General features: G+C 39.2%; 2 protein-coding genes across 2 annotated transcripts; one reads left to right on the forward strand and one right to left on the reverse strand.

Moving 5' to 3' along the window:
• Positions 1-21,039: 21,039 nt before the first annotated feature.
• On the forward strand, positions 21,040-21,312 carry PAAG_05259 (hypothetical protein; the record flags this gene model as incomplete). The annotated part of the gene is made up of 1 exon (XM_002793077.2): positions 21,040-21,312. One exon carries the CDS (start codon positions 21,040-21,042, stop codon positions 21,310-21,312), a length of 273 nt encoding a protein of 90 aa, XP_002793123.2.
• A 63-nt stretch (positions 21,313-21,375) lies between these two features.
• On the reverse strand, positions 21,376-22,968 carry PAAG_05260 (hypothetical protein; the record flags this gene model as incomplete). Its single annotated transcript, XM_015845518.1, has 2 exons — positions 21,376-22,485; positions 22,534-22,968. The coding sequence occupies 2 exons, from the start codon at positions 22,966-22,968 to the stop codon at positions 21,376-21,378; spliced, it is 1,545 nt and encodes a 514-aa protein (XP_015699744.1).
• Between the last annotated feature and the right edge of the window lie 357 nt (positions 22,969-23,325).

A 23,325-nucleotide genomic window follows, 5' to 3' on the forward strand; every position in this document is an offset into this window, starting at 1 on the left:
CGCCATGAATACACAGGCAAAATGGACGGGTCCTCACACAGTAAGAGTTAGTTAACAACTCAACCTCGGACGCCGCCAGAGTTGGGGGGGGGAAGGTTGAGGGGAGGAGAATGTCGGAGAGCCAGATTTCGGTATAAACGGCGAATACAGAAAGGAATTAAAGGCAATCAATGCATGCATGCATGAATGAATGACTGAATGGGCTGAATGACTTGAATGACTTGAATGACTGAATAAACGAATGCCACCTCATAACAGAGTAATCATTTCCACTGCCGCTCACCTCCGCCAGTTCGAGGGCGAAACAACCTGGGGTAAAATTGGGCGCAGTGTGGCTGGTCACGAGATTCCGCTTCCAACTAAGTTGCTATCTCATTAGTTTCAACTTAATTAGTCCAGGTTAACTAATAGTTAGCTCCCTAGCTGAGGAGGTATGAACATACTTTATCCGTTGCTTCGTGAGGGGAACGGAGTGTGGACTTCGTTACCAAAAGGGCTTCTTCAAAATACACTAAATTCAAATGATGTTAACAGAAATCCCGGTCTTCTAAGGATGTTCTAAGAACACGCAGGTCTATATATAACTAAGACTTTAGATAACTAGAGGAACCTTAAGCCTTAATCAAACAGCTTAACTCAATAAATGTTTAGGCTAACTATAGCTCGCTATTCGTAGTTGGCATAATATTTCATCAACCTACTTAACGTTAACTGGATCGCTTACTCATGTGATATATTAGTCTAATGCAATAAGCACCAATTAAAATAGTAGCTTGTATAACTACTCATAAGTTAACCGATTCAGCATCCACAGATAGGCAACACCATCTTTTATACAATTTTTATTGAGTAATTCCCGGTGCGCTCTTTGTTTTTTTCTTCTTTTCTTTTTTTCTTTCTTTCTTTCTTTTCCCCTCTAGGGCGCTGCCAGCTGATATAGTTAGATATGTTTCTTTTAATATTTCAGCCATATAGTGCATGTGTCTAGACAAGACTTTTGTTTTTGTCCAGGACTATTAACTAGCCTTTACTGTGGAGCCAGCCGTCAGTTTAGATTTACTAAATAGAGTTTTATATCATGTGAGAAGGTGATTCAGTGATTCAGTTTAAGTTAACAATGAATAACATTTATTAAATTAAGCTAAAAATCTTTATAAACTTTATACAGTGAAAGAGTTAAGAGAAAAAATTATATTTATCTCATGAATTAGAATTCACTGTACAAGAGCAATTTTTTTTAAAAGATAGTTATCATTTATTGTTTTTTAAATCAGCAATATATTCATTTATACAATCAGTTAATATAATTATTTAGACTTGCATATGAGAAATATTAGTTATATAGTCTGAAAGTTATTATCTAACTTAATTTCTGATTTTCAGCAGAATAGTTAAAACAGTAACTAAGACAAGTTGATTTATACTCATAAACTGTTAAATAACAAACTTATATGCTGACATAGTTAGTATTGAATGTAATAAAAAATGAAGTTGCTTTATTTTTTAACTGACGCTCTTTAAACTGAACTAGTTATATCACGTGAAAAAGTGTCTTATTTTGTGGTGAAACATGATAAGCTTGATTCAAAATCTCCACAGAAATTCAAAACTTTTCAAATCTCAAATAGATTGTTCTGCAAAAACTTATTTTCTTTATCTTTCATTAATTTGAAATCATTTCCAGTAAATTTTCAGCATTATCAATACTAGAAGTCTTGAACATTTTACTATATAATTTGTTCAGAATTAATAATAAAATTAACTGCTATATATGACTATAAGATGAATTATTTCATTGTTGAAAAGATATACTAGACTAAAGATCAAAAAAAGAAACAGCTTTTGAAAAAAATATTACAGCATAGCTGTTTGTATATAGATTAAGATTCAACTATCTCTTCTTGTGATGGCGTAGAACAGGGTTATATTTAACCTTCTCGACAGCATAATCACCACAGGCTGAGATGATCAGTCATCATACAGACTGAGATGATCAGTCATCATACAGGGTAAGGTGATCAGTCATTATACAGGTCAAGATGATTAGTAAATAATAATTGTCTAGGCAATGGCAAATAACCTCACAACTACTTTGTATATGAATAACATATAAATGTGGCAATCACATGGCAACAGCACTAGAGAAAAAGAACTATATAAACAGAGTCTTTTTTAAAATTATCTTTTAGAAATTATCTTAGTATTCACTCAGATAATTTATCTAGTTAACAATTGAACACCAGTTCACCTATATCTAGTTGAAGCTGTGATATAATACTAAGATTATCTACTTTTCTTGCCCTTTTCAAAGCAGGTTTTTAGATAAAAATCTTTAAAGAATTCTTATCTACTTTTATTGTAAGATCTCTGAGAAACCTGCTAAAATGCTAGAAGCAGTTAGAGAATCTGACAATCTATGAAGATCAGATTGAGATATGATAACTCTGACTAAGAAGAACATAAGATCAAAAAATCTTATATTCAAGAAATAATTTTTTGAAGCAATTGAAGAAGACTCAAAGTAGATATATCAAGAAATTACTAATCTTATGAATAAGATAAGAAGCACTTTAGAAAGAGTTAGAGCAGAATGAGATAAGCAGAAACAGCAAATGAGTGAACTTGATTAGCAAGTGAACAGTCTGATAGAGAAATGAAATACTTTACAGCAGACAGTGAACTCTTTAATGTCTCAAATCAGATTAATAAATAATCAACAGACATGCTAATCAGTCAAACTTGATAACTCTAAGCACCTCATCAATGAGAAAGAACTAATATTCAAAAACTGACTCTCTCAAATGAAATGCAAGCTAGCTGTTAACACTAACCACTTTTCAACTGAAGAAAGCTGTATTGCCTATATCAAAAACTAAACTAATAATGAAGCTATTAAACACTTAATCTTAAGAATAAAGAACAATTATTCTGAAAAGTTTAAAATAGTTGAAAAAGTGTTCAAGTATCTATAAGAGATATATAAGAATGTTAATAAGCTTGAGAATACAAAAACAGAATATCAATATCTAATAATGAAAAATGAAGATGACTATCATACATTTGTGATCAAATTTTTACATTTGACTGATGAAGCTCAGATTTATAAGAAAGATTATAAAGCAGATTTTCTTTATAAGATATTCTTTAATCTTCAACTTATAATTGCAGCAGTCTGTATTAATTGCAGCATTTTTTAAAAGATTCAAAATATTTGCACCTAGGCTATTCACTATTTTAAGAGCATGTTAGGTTATTACAACTGAAGATTACTCAGTTATAAAGAAATTTTAATGATCTGAAACAGCTATGAGACAACTTCTACATCTCAAAATTGTGAATCAACTTCAATCACATTAGCATAGACAATTGAAAATATAATAATAAATGAGAATTAAAAGAAAAATGTGAAATACTTCAATTGCTGAAGCAAAGATCATATAACTTGAAATTACTCATATAAGCAATAGACAGAACTGAAGAAAGTGAATACTGAGACTGCTGTTATCAAGTCAGAAAAGAATTAAATCTAAGAAAAGTCTTCTTCTCAGATAAAATAGTTGCACTATGAATGTAAAGGGTTAAGCTCTAAGAACTAAAGACTAGTCCTCCTATATAACAAGGACGAATTGCTTGAGAAAGGGAAGAAAAGAATAAGATGAGAACTCAGGCTTAAGCAAGCTCATGTAGCATGATCACGTGCACACATGCAAATGATGACTAGGCTGAGTCAGCTAGCCAGAGCAAATCTAGAGGTTCAACCCCTTATAATACCTCTCTTCTCCCTCTTTGTTGCAGGTCTTTATGACTATTTAAAGCTCTCTTTACATCTAATTTTGCCTGCTGAGAGGCCTCTCAAGTGTTCAAGGCCTTCACTTCTTGTAGAAGACTCACATTATTTCATATAGGCTCAGTCCAACTTACTCATTTAACAAGATATTGCTTTTTCCTCTGATAGATTCATTCACTCTAAATTTTCTCAATCTTAAACTCAGATCCTTTCAGGATCTCTATAGTGAGTGACTGTCAGTCAGTTTACCTCTAACTAGACAGAGAATTCATCACTGCAGCATGTAGAAGCTTTACATTAAAGATATTGTGAATGCCAAGTGAGACATTCAGTCAGTAAGCATGAGATTCTATCTTTTTTAGCACAGTATATTGATTGTATTTCATATTCAGCTTCTTGCACAGATGATTAGTTCTCATGTTCTTTAAGCTCAATCAGACCTTATCTTTAGGTTGAAAGCTTGAAGCTGAGTCTCTTCATATATTTGCATATTTCTCTTGAGATTGCTAAGCATCTGTTATTTTTACTTGAGCTCACTTCAATACTTCATGAGCCTTTCTCATATAATCATCTGCAAACTTAATAGAATTACATGATGTTTCAATGAAGAGTGCATCAGCTATATCAATGAAGAAGATGTGGAAAAGATGTGTTAAAAAGAATAAGCTTATACTCATTGAGGCAGCATCTCTATTATTGATGATCAGTTCTGCTAGAGAGAGCTATTCACACCAGTCATTCTGTTGAAAGTTGATGTACTTGCATAGGTAGGTTTTCAGAGTCTGATTAATTCACTCTATAGCTCTATTAGTCTTTGAGTAATAGACTGTGGAGAGTCATCTTTTAATATCTAATTTCTCACACACCTGAGTCTAAAACATGCTTATGAAAGCCAACTCTTGATCTGACACTATCACCTTAGAGATGTCATGTCAAGGGATGATGTTGTAAAGAAACACTCTAGTCACTGTCTCTACATCAGTTTTCTTAACTGCTTTTAATATAATCTCCTTAGTCAGTCTGTCTATTATAATTATGATGTTCATATATTCTTTAGAGTTCAGTAAGTCCATGATAAAGTTCATAGAAAGCTTCTGCCACATGTGTTCAGGAATGAGAAGAGGCTTAAGCAGTCTCTGATGTCAATCTCTTCATGTGATATTTGATCTGCAAAGATGACAGTTTCTGATCATTCTTCTCACATCAGTGGCATAGCTTGATCAGTAGAACTCACATTTTAGAACTTCTGCCATTTGCTCTCACTCAGGATAACTGGTAAGAGGTGAGTCATGAGCCTTATGCACTAACCTGGTTTGAAGAGGTTTGAAGTCTGGCACTCACTTACAATATTAAAAGAGAAGCTCCTCATTCTCATTTAAAGAGCACTCAGAGATGGAAGTATTAATGCTGAGTTCAGAAGAAAATCTGAATCTTCTCTCATGAAGAATTTGCTTCAGATGCTGCAGAATCTTATTATTTTTACAAGTTTCATTTCACTGAGCTTGAAGAGATATCTCAGATTTCACACTGGCAGCAGTCACTATTGATTCCATTCCAGGTGCTAGTACATTAAACTTAAGTAGTTAAGCTTGCCTCTGCTTGATTCTCTCATCATCAGCACTCTGTGACATGTTCTGCTCTCTTTATAATAGAGTGTTTGGTCCAGTGATCAACTTCTCTGATCAGTAATCAATTCTGAAGTTGAATTAATAGAGAATATTCATTCAATGTAGCTGTCTTTCATTTAGTCTGTGTGTAGTCATGAAGTATTCTAGATTCTTATGATCTGTGAGAATCTTGAATTTCTTTATGCTTTGTAGCTCAGTGTTCTATTCCTTTAAACACTCAATTATCACTAATAACTTCTTATCATGAATCTCATAGTTGCATTCTGCAGGTAAATGCTTGTGAGAGAAGAAGACACATGAGTGTAGAATGCTCTGCTCATCATATTGTAGCAGCACTTCTTCTGAGATGTAATTTGAGAAGTTCATTTTCAATATAGTCCCACAGTCAGAGTCAAATTGAAGCAGAATTGGAGCAGAGATAAACATTGATTTTAGATACTTAAAAGCTTCTTCAGCCTTGCTTATTCACAAAAAAGGAACATTCTTGCATGTAAGAATCATCAGTGAGGTTATGATCTTTGAGAAATCCTTGATAAATCATCTATAGAAATTGGCAAAGCCTAAAAATCCTCATACACCTTTAAGAGTAGTAGATGTTGCTCATTTCAAAACAGCTTTAATCTTCTCTGAATTTATTTATATACTCTTGCTCACTTCAATGATGAATTCAAGATATTTTGTGCTGTTTATCTCAAACTTACTCTTTCTTATGTCTGCCTGCAGGCCTGCTTTCTATAGATACATAAGCATCTTTTGTACATGCTCATGATGCTCCTATAAGCTTCTTGAGAAAAATATCAAGATGTCATCTAAATAGACTGAGCAGAAGTCATCCAGATATCCACATAATACTCAGTTGATATATTTTTAAAATGTACTTGGAGCATTGGTCAAACCAAAGGATGTAATTAGCCACTCAAATAGCCTGTATCTGGTTCTAAAGGCTGTCATCCACTCATCATCTTCTGTGATTCAAATCTTGTAAAAAGCTGCAATAATGTTCAGCTTAGTGAATCATTTAGCCTGTCTAATTCACTCTAGAGTCTCACTGATTAATGATAGAGAATATCAATCCTTTCAGATGATTTTATTAAGAGCTCAATAGTTCACACAGAATCTTAGTTCACCCTCAGACTTCTTCATGAATAGTACAAGGGCAGCTGCAGAGGAGTTGCTCACTTTAATAAAACTTTTATCTAGATAATCTGTAAGAGTCTTTCACAAAGTCAGTAGTTTCTCTTGAGATATATTATATAATAGACCCCAAGGGGGTTATTCTGTGCTACCATCAGTCTTTTTAATCAGTTCAATCTCATGATCTCTATCTGGGCCACAAAGTGAGGGTAGAGCATCAGTGGCTTCCTTATCAAATATGTTTAAAAACTCATGATAATGTTCAGGCAGCTTTTCCCTAGAGTCAATCTTTGATTTCACTTCTAGAGCCTTTTGAATGTCAGCTAAACTGATGGTGAAGATCTTGATGTTTTACTTCTCTTAAGTGCTTACAAGCCTAGAGAAGCTTATGGTAGAGATGAGTATCACATCAGCTTTTGTGTTTGAACTAGGCTCTACCTCTATGCCACTCTCTTCAAATCTCACAATTCTTTGATGAGGGATCATGGTCACCTTTTGCTGGGCTAGCCAGGGGTCATCTAAATACATATTATGACTATATAATTTATTCACCATGTAGAGAAAGGCTCATTCAGTTATATAACTATCTATATCAATTTGAATGCCAGTCACTATGCTCATGGAGAGTCTCATGAAGTTTTCAAAGCTGATCATTTTAACAGAGGGAATTTCAATGCACAGGAGCTTATGCTTGTTAACATAAAATTGAGAAATAAGATCATAGACATTACATTCACTGTCTATCATTGCTATAGTTGAAAAGGCATTATCTACTAAAGCATCAACAGTGAAGGGTTTGAATATCATATGAAATTTAAATCTTCTCTATTGCTTTCTCATAAGCTCCTTATTTTGCTCCTTTCAGTGTCTTTTGATTGGAGCTACTCTTTTCTCAAATCCTCACTCATATCCACATCATCATTGTTCAGTACCAGCTCAGAAATCATCTTAACTATCATGGGAGTGGCAGAGTGTCTGAGAGATTTGAATAAGCAGCTCTTAATCATATGACCTTCAGCTTCACATCTCATACACAGGCCTTGCTCTCTTCATTGATTAACCTCTGTCTGATTTATCAATTTGATGTAGCAGGTGCTTGGGGTCACAGCACCAGGAGAGAGATTCATCAGATCATCAGTGAAAGCTTGAGACCAGTTTCATCAGTCAAGGAGAGCATGACAAAGTAGAGAGTGTGAATTAGATGTTGTATGATTCAAAGAAGATCTGCTCTTGCAATGTTTAGATCACTGTCTTAAAGTCTTAAGCTCAGAGAGTTGATGATCAACTAATTTAAGCTTCTTGCAGTAATTCTTATAGAGAGATGATTCTTTTACACTCATCATGCCTTTCCTCAGCTCCATGCTTAGAGTGAATTTCAAATACATCTTTTTAATGTGATCATCTCATCTGTGATCACCAGCTTTCAGCAATAGTTGATTAAATTCAGATAGAAAGTCAAAGAGAGCTCTTCTACTCTGTTGTAGATTGTTGAGCTTTTGTATAGCCTTTTCCTGTCATGCAGAATTACTAAAGAGCATATGTGTTTGCTTCAGTAAGCTCTCTACTGTGAAGTTGATCTTGTTCTTATTATTCTCAACTCAGAGGTAAACTCAAGTTGCTGCTATTTCTTTCAGTCTTGAGTACATATATCAAGCACATTCTTCATTATTATCTAAAGCTTTCTCATCAATCTTAAGTTTTGATTGAAGCTTTAGCTCTCACTGAGGGTAGTGCTTCAGATTAAAATCATCATACTTCTTGCAGTTCAGTAGCTTGGTCTTTGATCTCCTGACTGCAATGAGTGATTTTGAGTTTGATTGAGAGAGAATTGATGTCAGAGTATTTAAAGCTTGTCATATATTAGCTATTTCAGCTTGCTGAGCTGCTATTAAATCTCTGTTCTCATGCTGAATCTGTTCCTGCTGTTGGAGAAAGATCATTTATTGTTGTTTGAAGCTGCTGGAGGCATCTCTGCTCATTGCTTTGTATTGATTCATTTGTGTATTTATTGTACAAGTCTGTCACTTTATCTCATTCAGCTAGACATTTTCAATGTTGCTCATTCATTTGTTAGCATGATTGCTAATCCAGTCTATTCATATACCAGTGCTATGACTGAACTTCATGATGCAGAATTTAAGGCTCTCAATAGTCTATCATATGTCAGCACATTTGCTGAGCTTCATAATACAGGATTAAGGCTCTTAGTGGCCTATCAATGAAAGGAGTGAAGCAATTTGTAATGTAAAGGGTTAAGCTCTAAGAACTAAAAGCTAGTCCTACTATATAACAAGAATGAATTGCTTGAGAAAGGGAAGAAAAGAATGAGATGAGAACTCAAGCTTAAGCAAGCTCACATAGCATGATCACATACGCATATGCAAATGATGGCTAGGTTGAGTCAGCCAGCCAGAGCAAATCAAGGAGTTCAACCCCTTATAGCAGGCCTGCAAGCAGACATCAGAAAGAGTGAGTTTGAGATAAACAGCACAAAATATCTTGAATTCATCATTGAAGCAAGCAAGAGTATACAAATAAATTCAGAGAAGATTAAAGTTGTTTTGAAATGAGTGACACCTACTACTCTTAAAGATGTATGAGAATTTATAAACTTTGCTAATTTCTATAGATAATTTATCAGGGATTTCTCAAAGATCATGATCTCACTAATGATTTTTACATGTAAAAATGTTTCTTTTTTGTGGATGAGCAAGGCTGAGAAAGCTTTTAAGCATCTAAAATCAATGTTTATCTCTGCTTCAATTCTGCTTCAATTCAACTCTGACTGTGAGACTATATTAATAATAAACTTCTCAGATTATGTCTCAGAAGAAGTGCTGCTACAATATGATGAGCAGAGCATTCTACACTCATGTGTTTTCTTCTCTCACAAGCATTCACCTGCAGAATGCAACTATGAGATTCATGATAAGAAGTTATTAGTGATAATTGAGTGTTTAAAGGAATAGAACACTGAGCTACAAAGCATAAAGAAATTCAAAATCTTCATAGATCATAAGAATCTAGAATACTTTATGACTACACATAGACTAAATGAAAGACAGCTATGTTGAATAGATATTCTCTATCAATTCAACTTCAGAATTGATTACTAGCTAAAGAAGTTGAATGCTGAATTAGACACTCTATCATAAAGAGAGCAAAACATGTCACAGTATGCTGATAATGAGAGAATCAAGCAGAGACAAGCTCAACTACTTAAGTTTAATGTACTGACACTTGACATGGAATCAAGAGTGACTGCTGCCAGTGTGAAACTTGAGATGTTTCTTCAAACTCAGTGAAATGAGACTTATAAAAATGATAAGATTTTGCAGCATCTGAAGCAGATTCTTCATGAGAGAAGATTCAGATTTTCTTCTGAACTCATCATTAAGATCTCTGTCTCTGAGTGCTCTTTAAATGAGAACAAAGAGCTTCTTTTTCAAGATTGTAAGTGAGTACTAAACTTTGAACCTCTTCAAACCAAGTTAGTGTACAAGGCTCATGACTCACCTCTTACCAGCTATCTCAGGTGAGAGCAAATGGCAGAAGTTCTAAGATATGAGTTCTACTGATCAGACTATGCGGCTAATGTGAGAAGAATAATCAAAAACTGTCATCTTTGCAGATCAAACATCATATGAAGAGATCAATGTCAGGAACTGCTTAAGCCTCTTCTCATTCCTGAACACATGTGGCAGGAGCTTTTTATAGATATTATCATGAACTTATCAAGCTCTAAAGAATACATAAACATCATGATTATAACAGACAGACTGATCAAGAGAATTATATTAAAAGCAGTTAAGAAAACTGATGTGAAGACAGTAACTAAAGTGTTTCTTTGCAATATCATTCTTTGACATGATATTTCTAAGATGATAGTGTCAGATCAAGAGTCACCTTTCACAAGCATATTTTGAACTTGAGTGTGTGAGAAATTAGACATTAAGAGATGACTCTTCACAGTCTATTATTCAAAGACTGATAGAGCTATAGAATGAATGAATCAGACTCTGAAAATCTACCTACACAAGTATATTAGCTTTCAACAGAATGACTGGTGTGAATGACTCCTTCTGACAGAGCTGATCATCAATAATAAAGATGCTGCCTCAACAGATGTGAGTTTATTCTTTTTAACACATCTTTTTCATATCTTCTTTATTGATATAGCTGATGCACCTCCTGTTGAAACATCAAATAATCTCATTGAGTTTGCAGATAATTATATAAGTAAGACTCATAAAATGTTGAAGTGAGCTCAAGTAAAAATGATGAATGCTCAGCAATCTCAAGAGAACTATGTGAATAGATAAAGAGACTCAGCTTCAAGCTTTCAACCTGGAGATAAGGTCTGGTTGAGCTTAGAGAACATAAAAACTAATCACCTGTGCAAGAAGCTGAATGTGAAATACAATCAATATACTGTGCTAGAAAAGATAGAATTTCATGCTTACTGAATAAATATCTCATCTGGTATTCACAATGTCTTTAATGTAAAGTTTCTACATGCTGCAGCAATAGATTTCATGCCTAGTCAGAGGCAAACTGACTAGCAGTCACTCACTATAGAGATCTCAGAAGGATCTGAGTCTGAGATTGAGAAAATTTGAGATGAACAAATCTACTAGAGGAAAAAGTAATACCTTATTAAATGAGTAGGTTGGGCTGAGCCTATGTAGATTGATGTAAGTTTCCTACAAGAAGTGAAGGCTTTGAACACTTGAGAGGCCTCTCAGCAGACAAAATTAGATGTAAAGAGAACTTTAAATAGTTGTAAAGGCTCACAACAAAGAGGAAGAAGAGAAGTATTATAAGGGGTTGAACTTCTATATTCACTCTAGCTGGCTGACCCAGCTTAGTCATCATTTGCACATGCACATATGATCATATTATGTGAGCTCACTTAAACTTGTGTTCTCATCTCATTCTTTTCTTCCTTTTTTCAAGCAATTTGTCTTTGTTATATAGGAGGACTAGCCTCTAGTTCTTAGAGCTTAATTCTCTACAATTTCTCATTAATAAGTTTATTATAGTAATATATATCTTGTTAATACTTTAACTTTATTACTGATCTCTTAAAAATCTTTCTTGAAATTATTATATTATATTCTTTTAATATTCTATTCTCAGTTATATATATATTTAATCAAACTAGATATTAATTCTTTATATCTAGTCATATTTTCTACTTTATTAGCTAGAACTATTTTAGAATTATATTAGTACTTTTCAGATCTATTATTAATATTGAATATATTGAGAAATTTTTATTCATCTACTCACAAATATAAAGAAATAACTTTTATGATTGAAGTTTTTCTCTGATCATTGAATCTTTTGATCTGATGATTTTTTATCAACTTCTCAATATTTATCTCTAAAACTTTGACATACCTGCATACAAATTTTGTATTGATAAAAATATAGTAATTTTCTTCAAAATTCACTAGTACTATTGTAAAAATAACATATTTATTAAAAGCTACTTTAATATATATAGTAAAAAAATTTTCACTTATTAATTAATTCATATTTAAAGTTTCTAGTGCAATTATCTTATTTGAGAAAAACACTTCTCTTAGATTTAATTTTTTTCTGACTTGATGACAGCAGTCTCAATATTCACTTTCTTCAGTTCTGTCTCTTGCTTATGTGAGTAATTTCAAGCTATATGATCTTTACTTCAGCAATTGAAGTTTTTCATATTCTTCTTTCAATTCTCATTTATTATTTTATTTTCAGTTGTCTGTGCTGACATGATTAGAGTTGATTCACAGTTCTGAGATGTGAGAGTTCTCTCATAACTGTTTCAGATTATTGAAGTTCCTTCATAGCTGAGTAGTCTTTGATTGTGATGACCTAATATGCTTTTAAAATAGTAAGTAGTCTGAGTACATATATCATAAATCTTTTGAAAGATGCTGCAATTGATGCAGACTGCTATAATGATAAGTTGAAGATTAAAGAAAATCTTATAAAAAAAGTCTACTTTATAATCTTTTTTATAAATCTGAGTTTCATCAGTCAAGTGCAAGAATTTAATTATAAATATATGATAGTCATCTTCATTTTTCATTATTAGATGTTAATATTCTGTCTTTGTATTCTCAAGCTTATTAACATTCTTATATATTTATTATAGATACTTGAATACTTTTTCAGCTGTTTTAAACTTCTCAGAATAATCTTTCTTTATTCTTGAGACTAAGTATCTAGCAGCTTCATCATCAGTTCAGTTTTCAATATAAATAATATAATTTTCTTCAATTGAAAAGTAGTTGATGTTGATAGCTAGCTAACATTTTATTCAAAAGAGTCAGTTTTTGAATATCAGTTCTTTCTCATTGATGAAATGCTTAGAGTCATCAAGATTGACTGATTGTTATATCTGTTGATTGTTTATTAGTCTGATTTGAGAGACTAAAGAGTTTATTATCCGCTGTAAAGTATTTTATTTCTCTATCAGACTATTCACTTGCTGATCAAGTTCACTCACTTGCTTTCTCTGCTCATCTCATTCTATTTTAATCCTTTTTAAAGTATCTCTTATCTTATTCATAAGATTAATAATTTCTTGATATACTTACTATGAGTCTTCTTCAATTGTCTCAAGAAATTATTTTTTGAATGTGAGATTTCTTAATCTTATATTCTTCTCAATCAAAGTCATTATATTTCAGTCATATTTTCATAAATTGTCAGATTTTCTAACTGCTTCTGATATCTTAACAGTTTTCTCAGAGATCTGACAACAAAAGTAGATAAGAATTCTCAGAGATTTTTCATCTAAAAACCTGCTTTAAAAAGAGTAAAAAAAGTATATGATCTTAGTATTATATCACAGCTTCAGTTATATATAAATAAACTGATATTCAATTGTCAAATAGATAAGCTATCTAAGTAAATATTAAGATGATTTCTAAAAAATAAGTTTGAGAAAGGCTCTGTTTATATAGCTCTTTTTCTCTAACACTGTTGCCATATAATTGCCATATTTATATATTATTTATATACAGGGTAATTGTGAAGTTATTTATTATTGTTTAAACAATTATTGTTTACTGATTATCTTGACTCATATAATGACTGATCATCTCAATCTATATTATTACTGATCATCTCAGCTTGTGACAATTATACTGTCAAGAAGATTTAATATAATTCTATTTTATGCCATTATATCATCAACTCATTATATATATGATCACTGTCTGAGTGAATTATCTCTCTGAATTTATCAATTGAGATATGTGATTGATTAATAAGTTTTCTTAGAATATATCATCAGTTCTTTTGATATCTTTCAAGGAGTTGAGAGTCTGTGATGATCATTTGATGTCAGATTGAGCTGTTGTTTTTGACAATTGACCTGATATATTATTTTCAACAATTGATTTGATGTATTATCAGACTTTTAACTAGCAGATTCTAATTCAACTGAGACACTCAAGTTTTTCACTGAAACCCAAGTGAAGAGATAGAAGGGAATCTTAGTATTATATTAGAGAGTGAATGTGAGCTGTTCAAGATAGAATCTCTCTTTGTTGCTAACTGCGCTATAATGAAACACTAAGATTGATGAGGAAAAAGAAGTGTCAGGGTCTGCTCAGATTATAAACAGCCCACGTGATCACTTGACCAGATCATGACTGATCCGCTAGATTACATGTGGGGCGTGATCACGTGATGGAGATAAACCTAGCCCCGGCGCTGAGCCTAACACTAGCTCATACATCAACTCTCACCCAACTCTCTGATCGTTATACAAAAACATCTTAATCAATCCTGATCACATCCCTATAAGCTCTCTCCCATCCCCTCAGGCAGCAAGCCTGATGGCGTGCCGACGCAGCGCCGCCAGCGCGCCCAGCCCCCCAACACCACCGAACGCGTCCCGAGCCTTGACGCGCATCTGCTCCCCCATACGCCGTCCACCCAAGAGACCCCATCTCCTCACCCCAATCGCCCACCGCACATGTGAACTGAATGACATGGAGTCTCCAAGCTCCCCTACACCAGCAGGCAGCTCAAAGAGCAGAAATGTCGCACCAATTCACCTCAACCTACGTGGCCCGATGGCTAGCGATCTCCTAGCCGCCCATGAGGCTGAGGCACAGAAATCCCATGCAGAAGCACTAGCGGCTGCAAATATGCTTGATCGGATTGAAGAAGACCTAGATGTCATGAAGGCAAAAGGCCTATCAAGGGCACTGGCCCTTGGAGCCGCTGTGAAGGCGTTAGTCAAGGACTGGTACAATGGAAGTCTAGAAACAGCTAAGCAGTCCACCACAATCAAGCCTGCTGGCTCCACTGGTGCAAATGATGCAAGAGCTCCTACCTACGCAAAGACAGCTGCAGACAGCACCAATGTAACAAAAACACCAGCAACCATACTGCAGAAACCCCTGCTTAGGAATAACCCCAGAGAAGGAAAAACACCACGAATCCTCGCGCGCCTGCCTTCAGATCATCTAGCTCGCAAAGCAAGCCCAATTGCTACTCTTAGAAAGCTGAAGGCTGAACTCCCAGGGCCTTTGGCAGCAGCCATCACAGCAGTTCAAGCCATCCCCACAGGCATTGCCATCATTCCTAGAAGCTTGCAAGACATGGAGGCCCTGCTAGCCCAAAAGAATGTTTTAGCAGCCACCCTCACCAATACTCAGATAGAGAAGGAAGAACATTGGATCACCTGCCTGATTCCTGGGCTGCCCATGGAGATTAGTGACTATGGTGGTGGAACTCTGCGTCTCTCAGCAGAATCCATGACAGAAGAATTCACACTCCAAACCAGAATCAAGCCTGTCCAGAGTCGCTGGGCAAAAATACACCCTGGAAACCCAACAGCCACTCTTATATTACACTTTTCGCAAGAGACAGCAGTAAACCTGCCATCAAAAGTGGAACTATATGGATATCAAAGACCAGTGATCAGAAAGGCACCTAAGGTCAAAATACAACAATGCAGCAAATGCTGGGGATTTCATCAAGAGAGATACTGCCTCCGCGTCCCTCGCTGCAAAAAATGCAGTTCTAAGAATCATGTGAAAGGAAATCCATCCTGTCATAAGGAGAATGAAGCATGTGGATGCCCCAATCACTGCACTAACTGTCTTGGACCACATGCCGCGGATGATCCATCCTGCCCCGCCAGACCAGGGATAAAGAATGGGACTGTTCAAAGGCACTCAAGAAACCAGCTGAGGGATATCCGCAATGCACAGAGTAAGGCATACTTGGCCAAGGCAAGTAACAGCAAATGCGGTGGTCGAGGGCCATCAGCAGACCTGAGGTTGAATGATTCTACTGAGCGTAGATCTAACCTCACACCGACATCAAACACAGCACCAAGCACAGCATTGAGCACAGCATCAGGCACAGCATTAGGCATGGCGCCCAACCCAACATCTAATGCAACACCCAACACGTCATCTCACGCAACAACACCCTCCTTTCAGCTACTCAATGAAGAAGAACTCTAGATCTCCGCAATTCCTGCAGATTATGCAAGTCAACGTAGGAAAAGGGGGCCCAGCACACGAGACGGCCCTCAATCTAGCGTTTGAAAGAAAGACTGACATCCTTCTCATACAGGAACCCTGGATTCACAGGAACTTAAGCCAACGCATCTCCAAAAAGCATCCAGCATTCAACTGCTTTGCCCCAATTGAAAAGTGGGACAGGAAGCCACGGGTCCTCACCTATGTGCGTAAACACCCACAAATCCATGCTCATGCAGTCCCAGGCCCCTGGGCAGAAAACCGGGACATCCACATGCTGCACATACAGGCCTGGGGTCTACAGCTTCAGACAGTCAACATATACAATGCACCCCCAGGCGCAGAGGATCCTGGACAAGGTGTGGGCTGTCTTCTCTCCTGGTCTGTCCCAGCACTCCCGTTGCTCCTTGCTGGCGACCTCAATATCAAGCACCCCGTGTGGCAACCAGGAGTGCCTCCAAGCATGTGGGCGGAACCATTCCTGCAATGGACCATGAATTTCAACTTTACTCTCACCATGGACCCAGACACTCCCACACGTGGGCATAACATGATAGACCTGGCCTGGGCCACCCCGGAATTAGTTATCAAAGGAGTGGACACACAGGTGGACAGATCCCTTTACACTTCCTCTGACCACCAGACTCTTCTCACCAAAATCAGCCTTCCACAGGGCGCAAGGCCTGACAGGCCAACCCATTTTTTCCGTCTTGACACCATGAATGAGAAGGTCTTTAACCAGACGCTGGAGGCCTATAAGCCAAAACTAGACAAACTATGTGATTTCCCAGAGTACCCCAATACAGATCAGCTGGATGCCCTGGCTAAAGGTATCACAGATGCACTAATAGCTTCCCTGGAAAGTTCCACCAAGAAGAGCACCGGGCAAGGCACAGGTCAGCCATGGTGGAATGAGGACTGCCAGAAAGCAGTGACAACACTACATCGTGCACAGCACCTAGGCTCTAGTTTTTTACGAGAAGCAAAAAGCAACGTAGCCAGGACCACCAGGAAAGCCAAGAGAGAATACTGGCGAGGCAAGATAGCAGAGGCCTCAGTGGGGAAAGATATCTTTAAGATGATCAAATGGGCCCATTCAACTGGCTCCTTTCATTCCCCCCCTCTTGTAGATGAAGAGACTGGGCGAACGCGAACAACCCCTAGAGAGAAAAGAGACCTTCTGCAACGGGTGCTCTTACAGAAGGCTGCAAGCAGAGAGGATATCCCAATTAGCTGGTCCAACCCACCATCTGTCAAATTACCTTTTCCTGTTGCCTCAGCACATGAGATACAAAGTTCTCTGCTGAACACGGGTAATACCACTCCAGGAACTGATGGAGTGCCAACAGAGGTGCTACGAAAGGCATGGCCACATATTAAGGTATCAGTGGAAAGGCTGTTCAGAGCCTGCCTTAGGGTTGGCTGGCACCCAACCTCCTTTCGAGATGCCACACTGGTTGTGCTGCCTAAGGTCAACAGAGATCCAACACTCCCGCGATCCTACAGGCTTATAGCCCTTCTCTCAACGTTGGGGAAGGGACTGGAACGCCTGGTAGCCCGTAGGCTGGCCTGGACAGCTATACAAGAGAAGATTGTCCACCCCCAGCATTTTGGAGCCCTCCCTGGGCGGGCTGCCTCAGACCTAGTGGCAGCGATGGTTCATGATATAGAGGAAGCCTGGGCCCATGGAAAAGTAGTCTCTCTTCTTACTCTGGACATCAAGGGTGCTTTTGATGCTGTACTCAGAGGAAGGATGCTGCGGAGATTGCAAGAACAAGGCTGGCCACCAAATTTAATTAGATGGGTGGAAAGCTTCATGACAGGACGCACAGGCAGGATCAGATTGGATGGACTCCTGGGAGAGCTCTTTGATATCCCAGCAGGGCTTCCACAAGGCTCGCCAGTCTCACCTATTCTATTCATGCTGTTTATTCAGCCTCTGTTCTTTCTAGGAACTATACAAAGAAGACGTGCACGCTTAGGCTACGCAGATGATCTAGGACTGCTTAGTGCTGGAACCACTCTTGAAGGGAATGTTGTTACTCTCCAGGAGGATTTCAAGTTGCTAAATGATTGGGCCAGCAAAGAAGGGCTGACATTTGATTTTGCCAAAACTGAGATAGCACACTTCACACGGCGCAGAACCCTTTCAAACCCCTCAATTGACCTTGAAACAACATCTGGCACTCACTCTATTACAGCAAAGGCAGTGAAAAGCTCCATAAGATATCTAGGAATCTGGCTAGATAGAAAACTGAGCTTCAAGAAACACGTGGAGACCATGGCGGCTAAGGCACGACAGGTGTCTAATGGCATACGAGCACTAAGCAACACAGCAAGAGGCGCCCCAGTACAACTGCTTAGACAATCCATTCAGGCCTGTGTGCTCTCTGTGCTCTGCTATGGAGCAGAGGCCTGGTGGCCTGGAGCCACACGAATGGAGAAGGGAAAGGAAATCTCCAATCGAATGGATTGCCTAGTCAGAAAGCTAGATCTAGCCCTTAGAGATGCTTTGCGAGGGGCACTGCCAGTCTACAAGACCACACCCATTTCAGCTCTACACCGTGAGCTAGGAATCATGCCAATGAAAGAGACACTAGACAACCGGCGTGCTGTATTTGCAGTAAGAATCAAAAAGCTTGACAAGAGGCACCCGCTAGTGAGACGCTCTAATAAAGTAGCTACCACCAAACCCTATACCACACGTCTGTCTAGAGCGTCCAGTCATGCTGGTGGGATAGAAGCATATGACCCTCTACTCACGCCCCCTTGGATGAGATTTCCCAGGAAAGAAGATCTGCAGATTGGGTATGAGGCAGGCCGCACAAAGGAACAGGCAGCACAAGACTTTAAGAGCTGGCTACAACAACGCAATCCCCTGGATCTGGTGGTCTTTACCAATGGTTCACAGATAGAGCACCCTCAGCGTGCGACTGGTGCAGGATGGGCTATATGCTGGGGTAGCAAACACCGTCTAATCTCCACAGGAAACCTGCCAATGGATAAAGCAGAGGTCTTTGACGCAGAGGCAATGGCAGCCCTGCAGGGCCTAAAGGAAGCCACCACCTTGCCTCAGGCGAAGTTTGCCAGCAACGTCTACATTTGCCTAGACAATTTGGAGGTAGCACGAGCCCTTGGATCCGTGCCAAACACCTCTAGCCAGCAGGTCTTCGCGCAGTTTCTGAAAGCCATAAAGGCCTGGCAGAGCAGGGATAGGCTCCCATTGGCCACCCAGAGCAGGGTGGTCATTAGATGGGTCCCAGGCCACGCAGGCGTGGCTGGTAATGAAAAGGCAGATCTTGAAGCCAAAGCAGCCGCAGCGCAGGCAGCAAGTGCAAGCATGGTACCTCAACCTGACAGCATAGGCACTCTAGCTTATATAAAGCGACACACTATGGAACAAACCACACGGGCCTTTGAGAACTACTGGGCCAAAAATCGGCCCAAACGCTATATGGAGCTGGAGATCCCACTAAAGAGAGCCTCAACAGAGGTAAAACTTTCACGCTTCACATTAGGAAAGCTCTATGCCACCCGATCAGGTCATGGAGACTTTGCAGCCTACCACAGCCACCTTAAGCATGAAGATGCAGAGTGCTACTGCCGGTGCGGACATAGCAAAACTCCAGAACATTTCTACTATTGCACTCTTGCAAGAAAAGCAGCAAAGCGGCGCCGGCCTATCTACAATCTCCGCGAGACACTGGCAACCTCGCGTGGGGCTCTAGAATTCAATAACTGGCTAAGAGAAACAGCCTTCTATCAGAATATCTGTCCAATGCGCCGTCGCGCACCTCCAGATCAGATCCCACAGACCATTCTCTCCTCTGTCTTGCCCCTGTCTTCCTCACCACCTCCTCCTCCTTCCTCTCTTTCCTCTCCTTTCTTTCCTTCCTTGCCTTCCTTCCTATCCGCCTCCCCTACCTCCCTCCCACAAACCTAAAACCTCTCAAAACCTCTGCTCTATGGCAACCGACCCATGGGCTCTGCCGGTGCAGCAATACGCAACCCATTTTTGCCTCATTTGTAAGATAGCTACTAGATAGGTAGTCGCCTACGGGCGTAGCTCTACCCGCCCTATAGTTCGACGCGGACTCTACTAGATCACGTGCCCTTAAGGCACGTGGACTAACCGGGCGTTAAATAAAAACACACACACACACACACTAGCTCATACATTTATAACTCAGAATGAAGTTCTAACAGCTGAGAAAGAAATAGCTAGAGCTCAGCAATTAATCAAGTTGTATAAAAAAGGGTGGAGATTTTGAACCAGGGGGTTAGAAAGGTGATGTGATTACGAAGGTGATAGACTAAGGTAACTAGTCAACTAACTGGTAGTTAATTAACTACCGGACAGTAGAAACCTTTGCGGCGGCAATGGATGCTCCAGCATGGGCGGCAGCAGAACCATGTGATAAATTTCAATCTTTTCCTAACCACACTTTTCAAATCGTGCGAACCCTCCAGTGCAGTTACTCATGACGAAAAGGAATATCTGTATGTATGCATACATCCTCCACAATCACCAACCCAATGTTGGTGATGCTAATACTCACACTCAATCATTCTCAGACATCACAAGTTGGCATTCTACGCCTTAAGATACTGACAGTCACAGTTGATTACTGTGTGGGACATGTATCTGCAATGCTAGTGATTCCCCATGGCGTGGAGCCAGCTGGCTTGTTGATTTTATCGGCCAAAGCCTGGCTCTGGAGCCAGCAATGATGCATGACCTGGCCCTCATTAACCAACCACGATGATACACGTACTAGCCGAAAATGATCCATCAGATGCGGAGAGTACGGGAACACCATAAGAGCCGCAGGTTATTTTATGGCAAAGGAATCGTCATCTGAATGGCTTTTCAAAGGTATCTGAGCCCGAGGGTTTGCGTAAAGGATTCTACGACGATTCCTGATCCCACGACATTTTCACAAGGCCGCAAAAACACCCAGTCTCTAGCTTCACCATAACTGCCATGGCAGATAGGCGCTCTATTTCGTCGGATGACTATAACGATGTGACTATACATGAAGCTATTTCGATGGACACAAAGACGTTCGCACAACTTTCCTCCTCCGCAAGTGCTGCTAAGGATGCAAGGATGCGTTCAGCTCTCGAGGCCCTGGATGCTGCGACAAAGGATGCGAAACGGAAGGCTGAGGAGTACAAAAGTAATAATGATGTTTTCACGCGGGAAGCAAATAATAAACAATTGCAAGAAGGTAGGAAAGAAGGAAGAAAGAAATAGATTGAGGTTTGCAAATAGAAAGTATGTTTTACATTTTTATGAAGTAGCGAATCCCATTAACCTTCAGGAGTGATTGAATGCCCTTCGAAGCTCTTCTAGATACGCGTCCCTGTCGATAATTTTTTGTACGGGAAAGTCAGATGCGTCTCGTGACCAATACTTATGCATCATGAGAAAGAAGTTGCTGTCCCTATAATGGGCTTCCGCAAAAATCGGTTGGATGTGCTTATAAAATATGGCATGCAGCCCAGTTGGGCTCTGGAGGGCGAGGGTATACCAGAAAGTGCCGGATTCCCAGCATTTATTCATCATAGATGAGCACTTGAAATCCTTGTCTGAGTCATGTTTGAGTATCCGCGCGTGAGAAATCTCTCTTTCCTCTTCTGCAAAAATTTGCATGAACTCCTGCCGAAGCGCATTGTAAGCCTCAGGGTCGATCACATCCACAGCTTGGCTGGTGAGCCAGTGAGGGGGCTGCACAAACTCAAGCGGCCATGAAGCAGCCCATTCCAGATCTATTATGTATTTAATTTTCCAATTCTTGTCAACCAGGATGTTACTCGCATGCATGTCAGTTAACTGAAAAATGAATGGGCCGCTGTTGAGTGTTTGATCGAAAAACTCCTGGGCCACAGCTCGCAGCGTTGTAAGTGCGGACATCTGCATTACGCAGTCAATGAAGTCATTGGCGGCATTTTGTTCGTGGCGTAGCCGGCTGTCGTGACACGATAGTAAGGCATTGACGTAAGAGTCAACAGTAGGGAATGTCTGACTTCGATTTATGCCAATGGGTATATTCTCATTCTCTAGGTCTTGTAGCTCGATGGTAAGCGGTCGGTTGATAAGTTGTAGAAAGCCATAGTCATCGACCACAAATGATCCTATCTTTGGGAGAGGAATGCGGCTTAAGGTGAGAATTATTCGGGATAGATCTCGGAAGAGATTATTTCGCAGGTATGTGTCACTGCAGAGCGCGTTCCAGGTATTTGAGAGCATCACACCATCCTCTTCTTTTATGTGTTCCACAATAACGTACGGGCCCATCTCGCTTGGATCAAAGTTCCGACGAGGAATGTAAGCAGACGGAATGGGAAGCCCTAGCAAGGAACGTAGCTTGCATCGAAGTTGATGAAACACACGGCGGAACGGTGACAAATGCTCTACTGCAGTAAACTGGTCATGTTAACTGAGATCAACTGGTCGCATCAAGCGTGTACCTACATGTCGGCCCATTGACAGACCAAAGCCGTAGAGGTGAGGAACAGGAACACTTGGACACTCCCTCCGAAGCCAGGCATATGTTCCTGCCTCACAGGAGACTTTCTCATCACTGTTTCCGGGACGTACGTATTCACCAACTCTGTAGGGAAGAGGAAATCGGACAAGGACACGATTTGCTGGTGTGGTCACAGGTACACATAGATTGAAGCTCCCATGCATCCATTCAGCCCTGGGAGCAGCAGTGCAGGATGCTAAATCCTTCAAGCCCAGATGATTGGCAACAAGAGCTTCAACCTGGTTGGAATTTTGTTGAATGAAGCCAAAGAACTTGTTCTGTTCCGGCCAGTATGTCAGCTTGTGGAGGACATTGATTTCTTTCTTTTCAGCTTTGGAATAGGTGATCTCTTCCCGGAGAAGACGACGGGTAGGAGACATAGCTCAATAGAATCAAAACAATATTCTGAACAGACGTCCATTACAGCCCTCTTCATCAGCTAGTCGTCAATGGGAAGTCAGGAGAAGCTCCCACTTGGCCACTACTTGCCATCACATCATTACTGCGCAGTGTTGCAAAGTTCCTGCCATGCTCTTTCGGCGCTAGTAAGCTTGGCTATCAGTGTGTGCTCAATATCAAGTAACCGTGCCACGCGCATTCACCATTAGTGAGTGCGCCCCACCGTAAAGAAAATATCACTATAATGAAAATCTCTTATATATTCATCACCAATCTTCAAAAATTAATAACCACCACCACCATGCCTAATAATATTAATTATTTGGAAGATCAGATTC

The sequence above is a fragment of the Paracoccidioides lutzii genome (assembly GCF_000150705.2).
Source record: "Paracoccidioides lutzii Pb01 unplaced genomic scaffold supercont2.13, whole genome shotgun sequence".
Classification (NCBI taxonomy): Eukaryota; Fungi; Ascomycota; class Eurotiomycetes; order Onygenales; family Ajellomycetaceae; genus Paracoccidioides; species Paracoccidioides lutzii.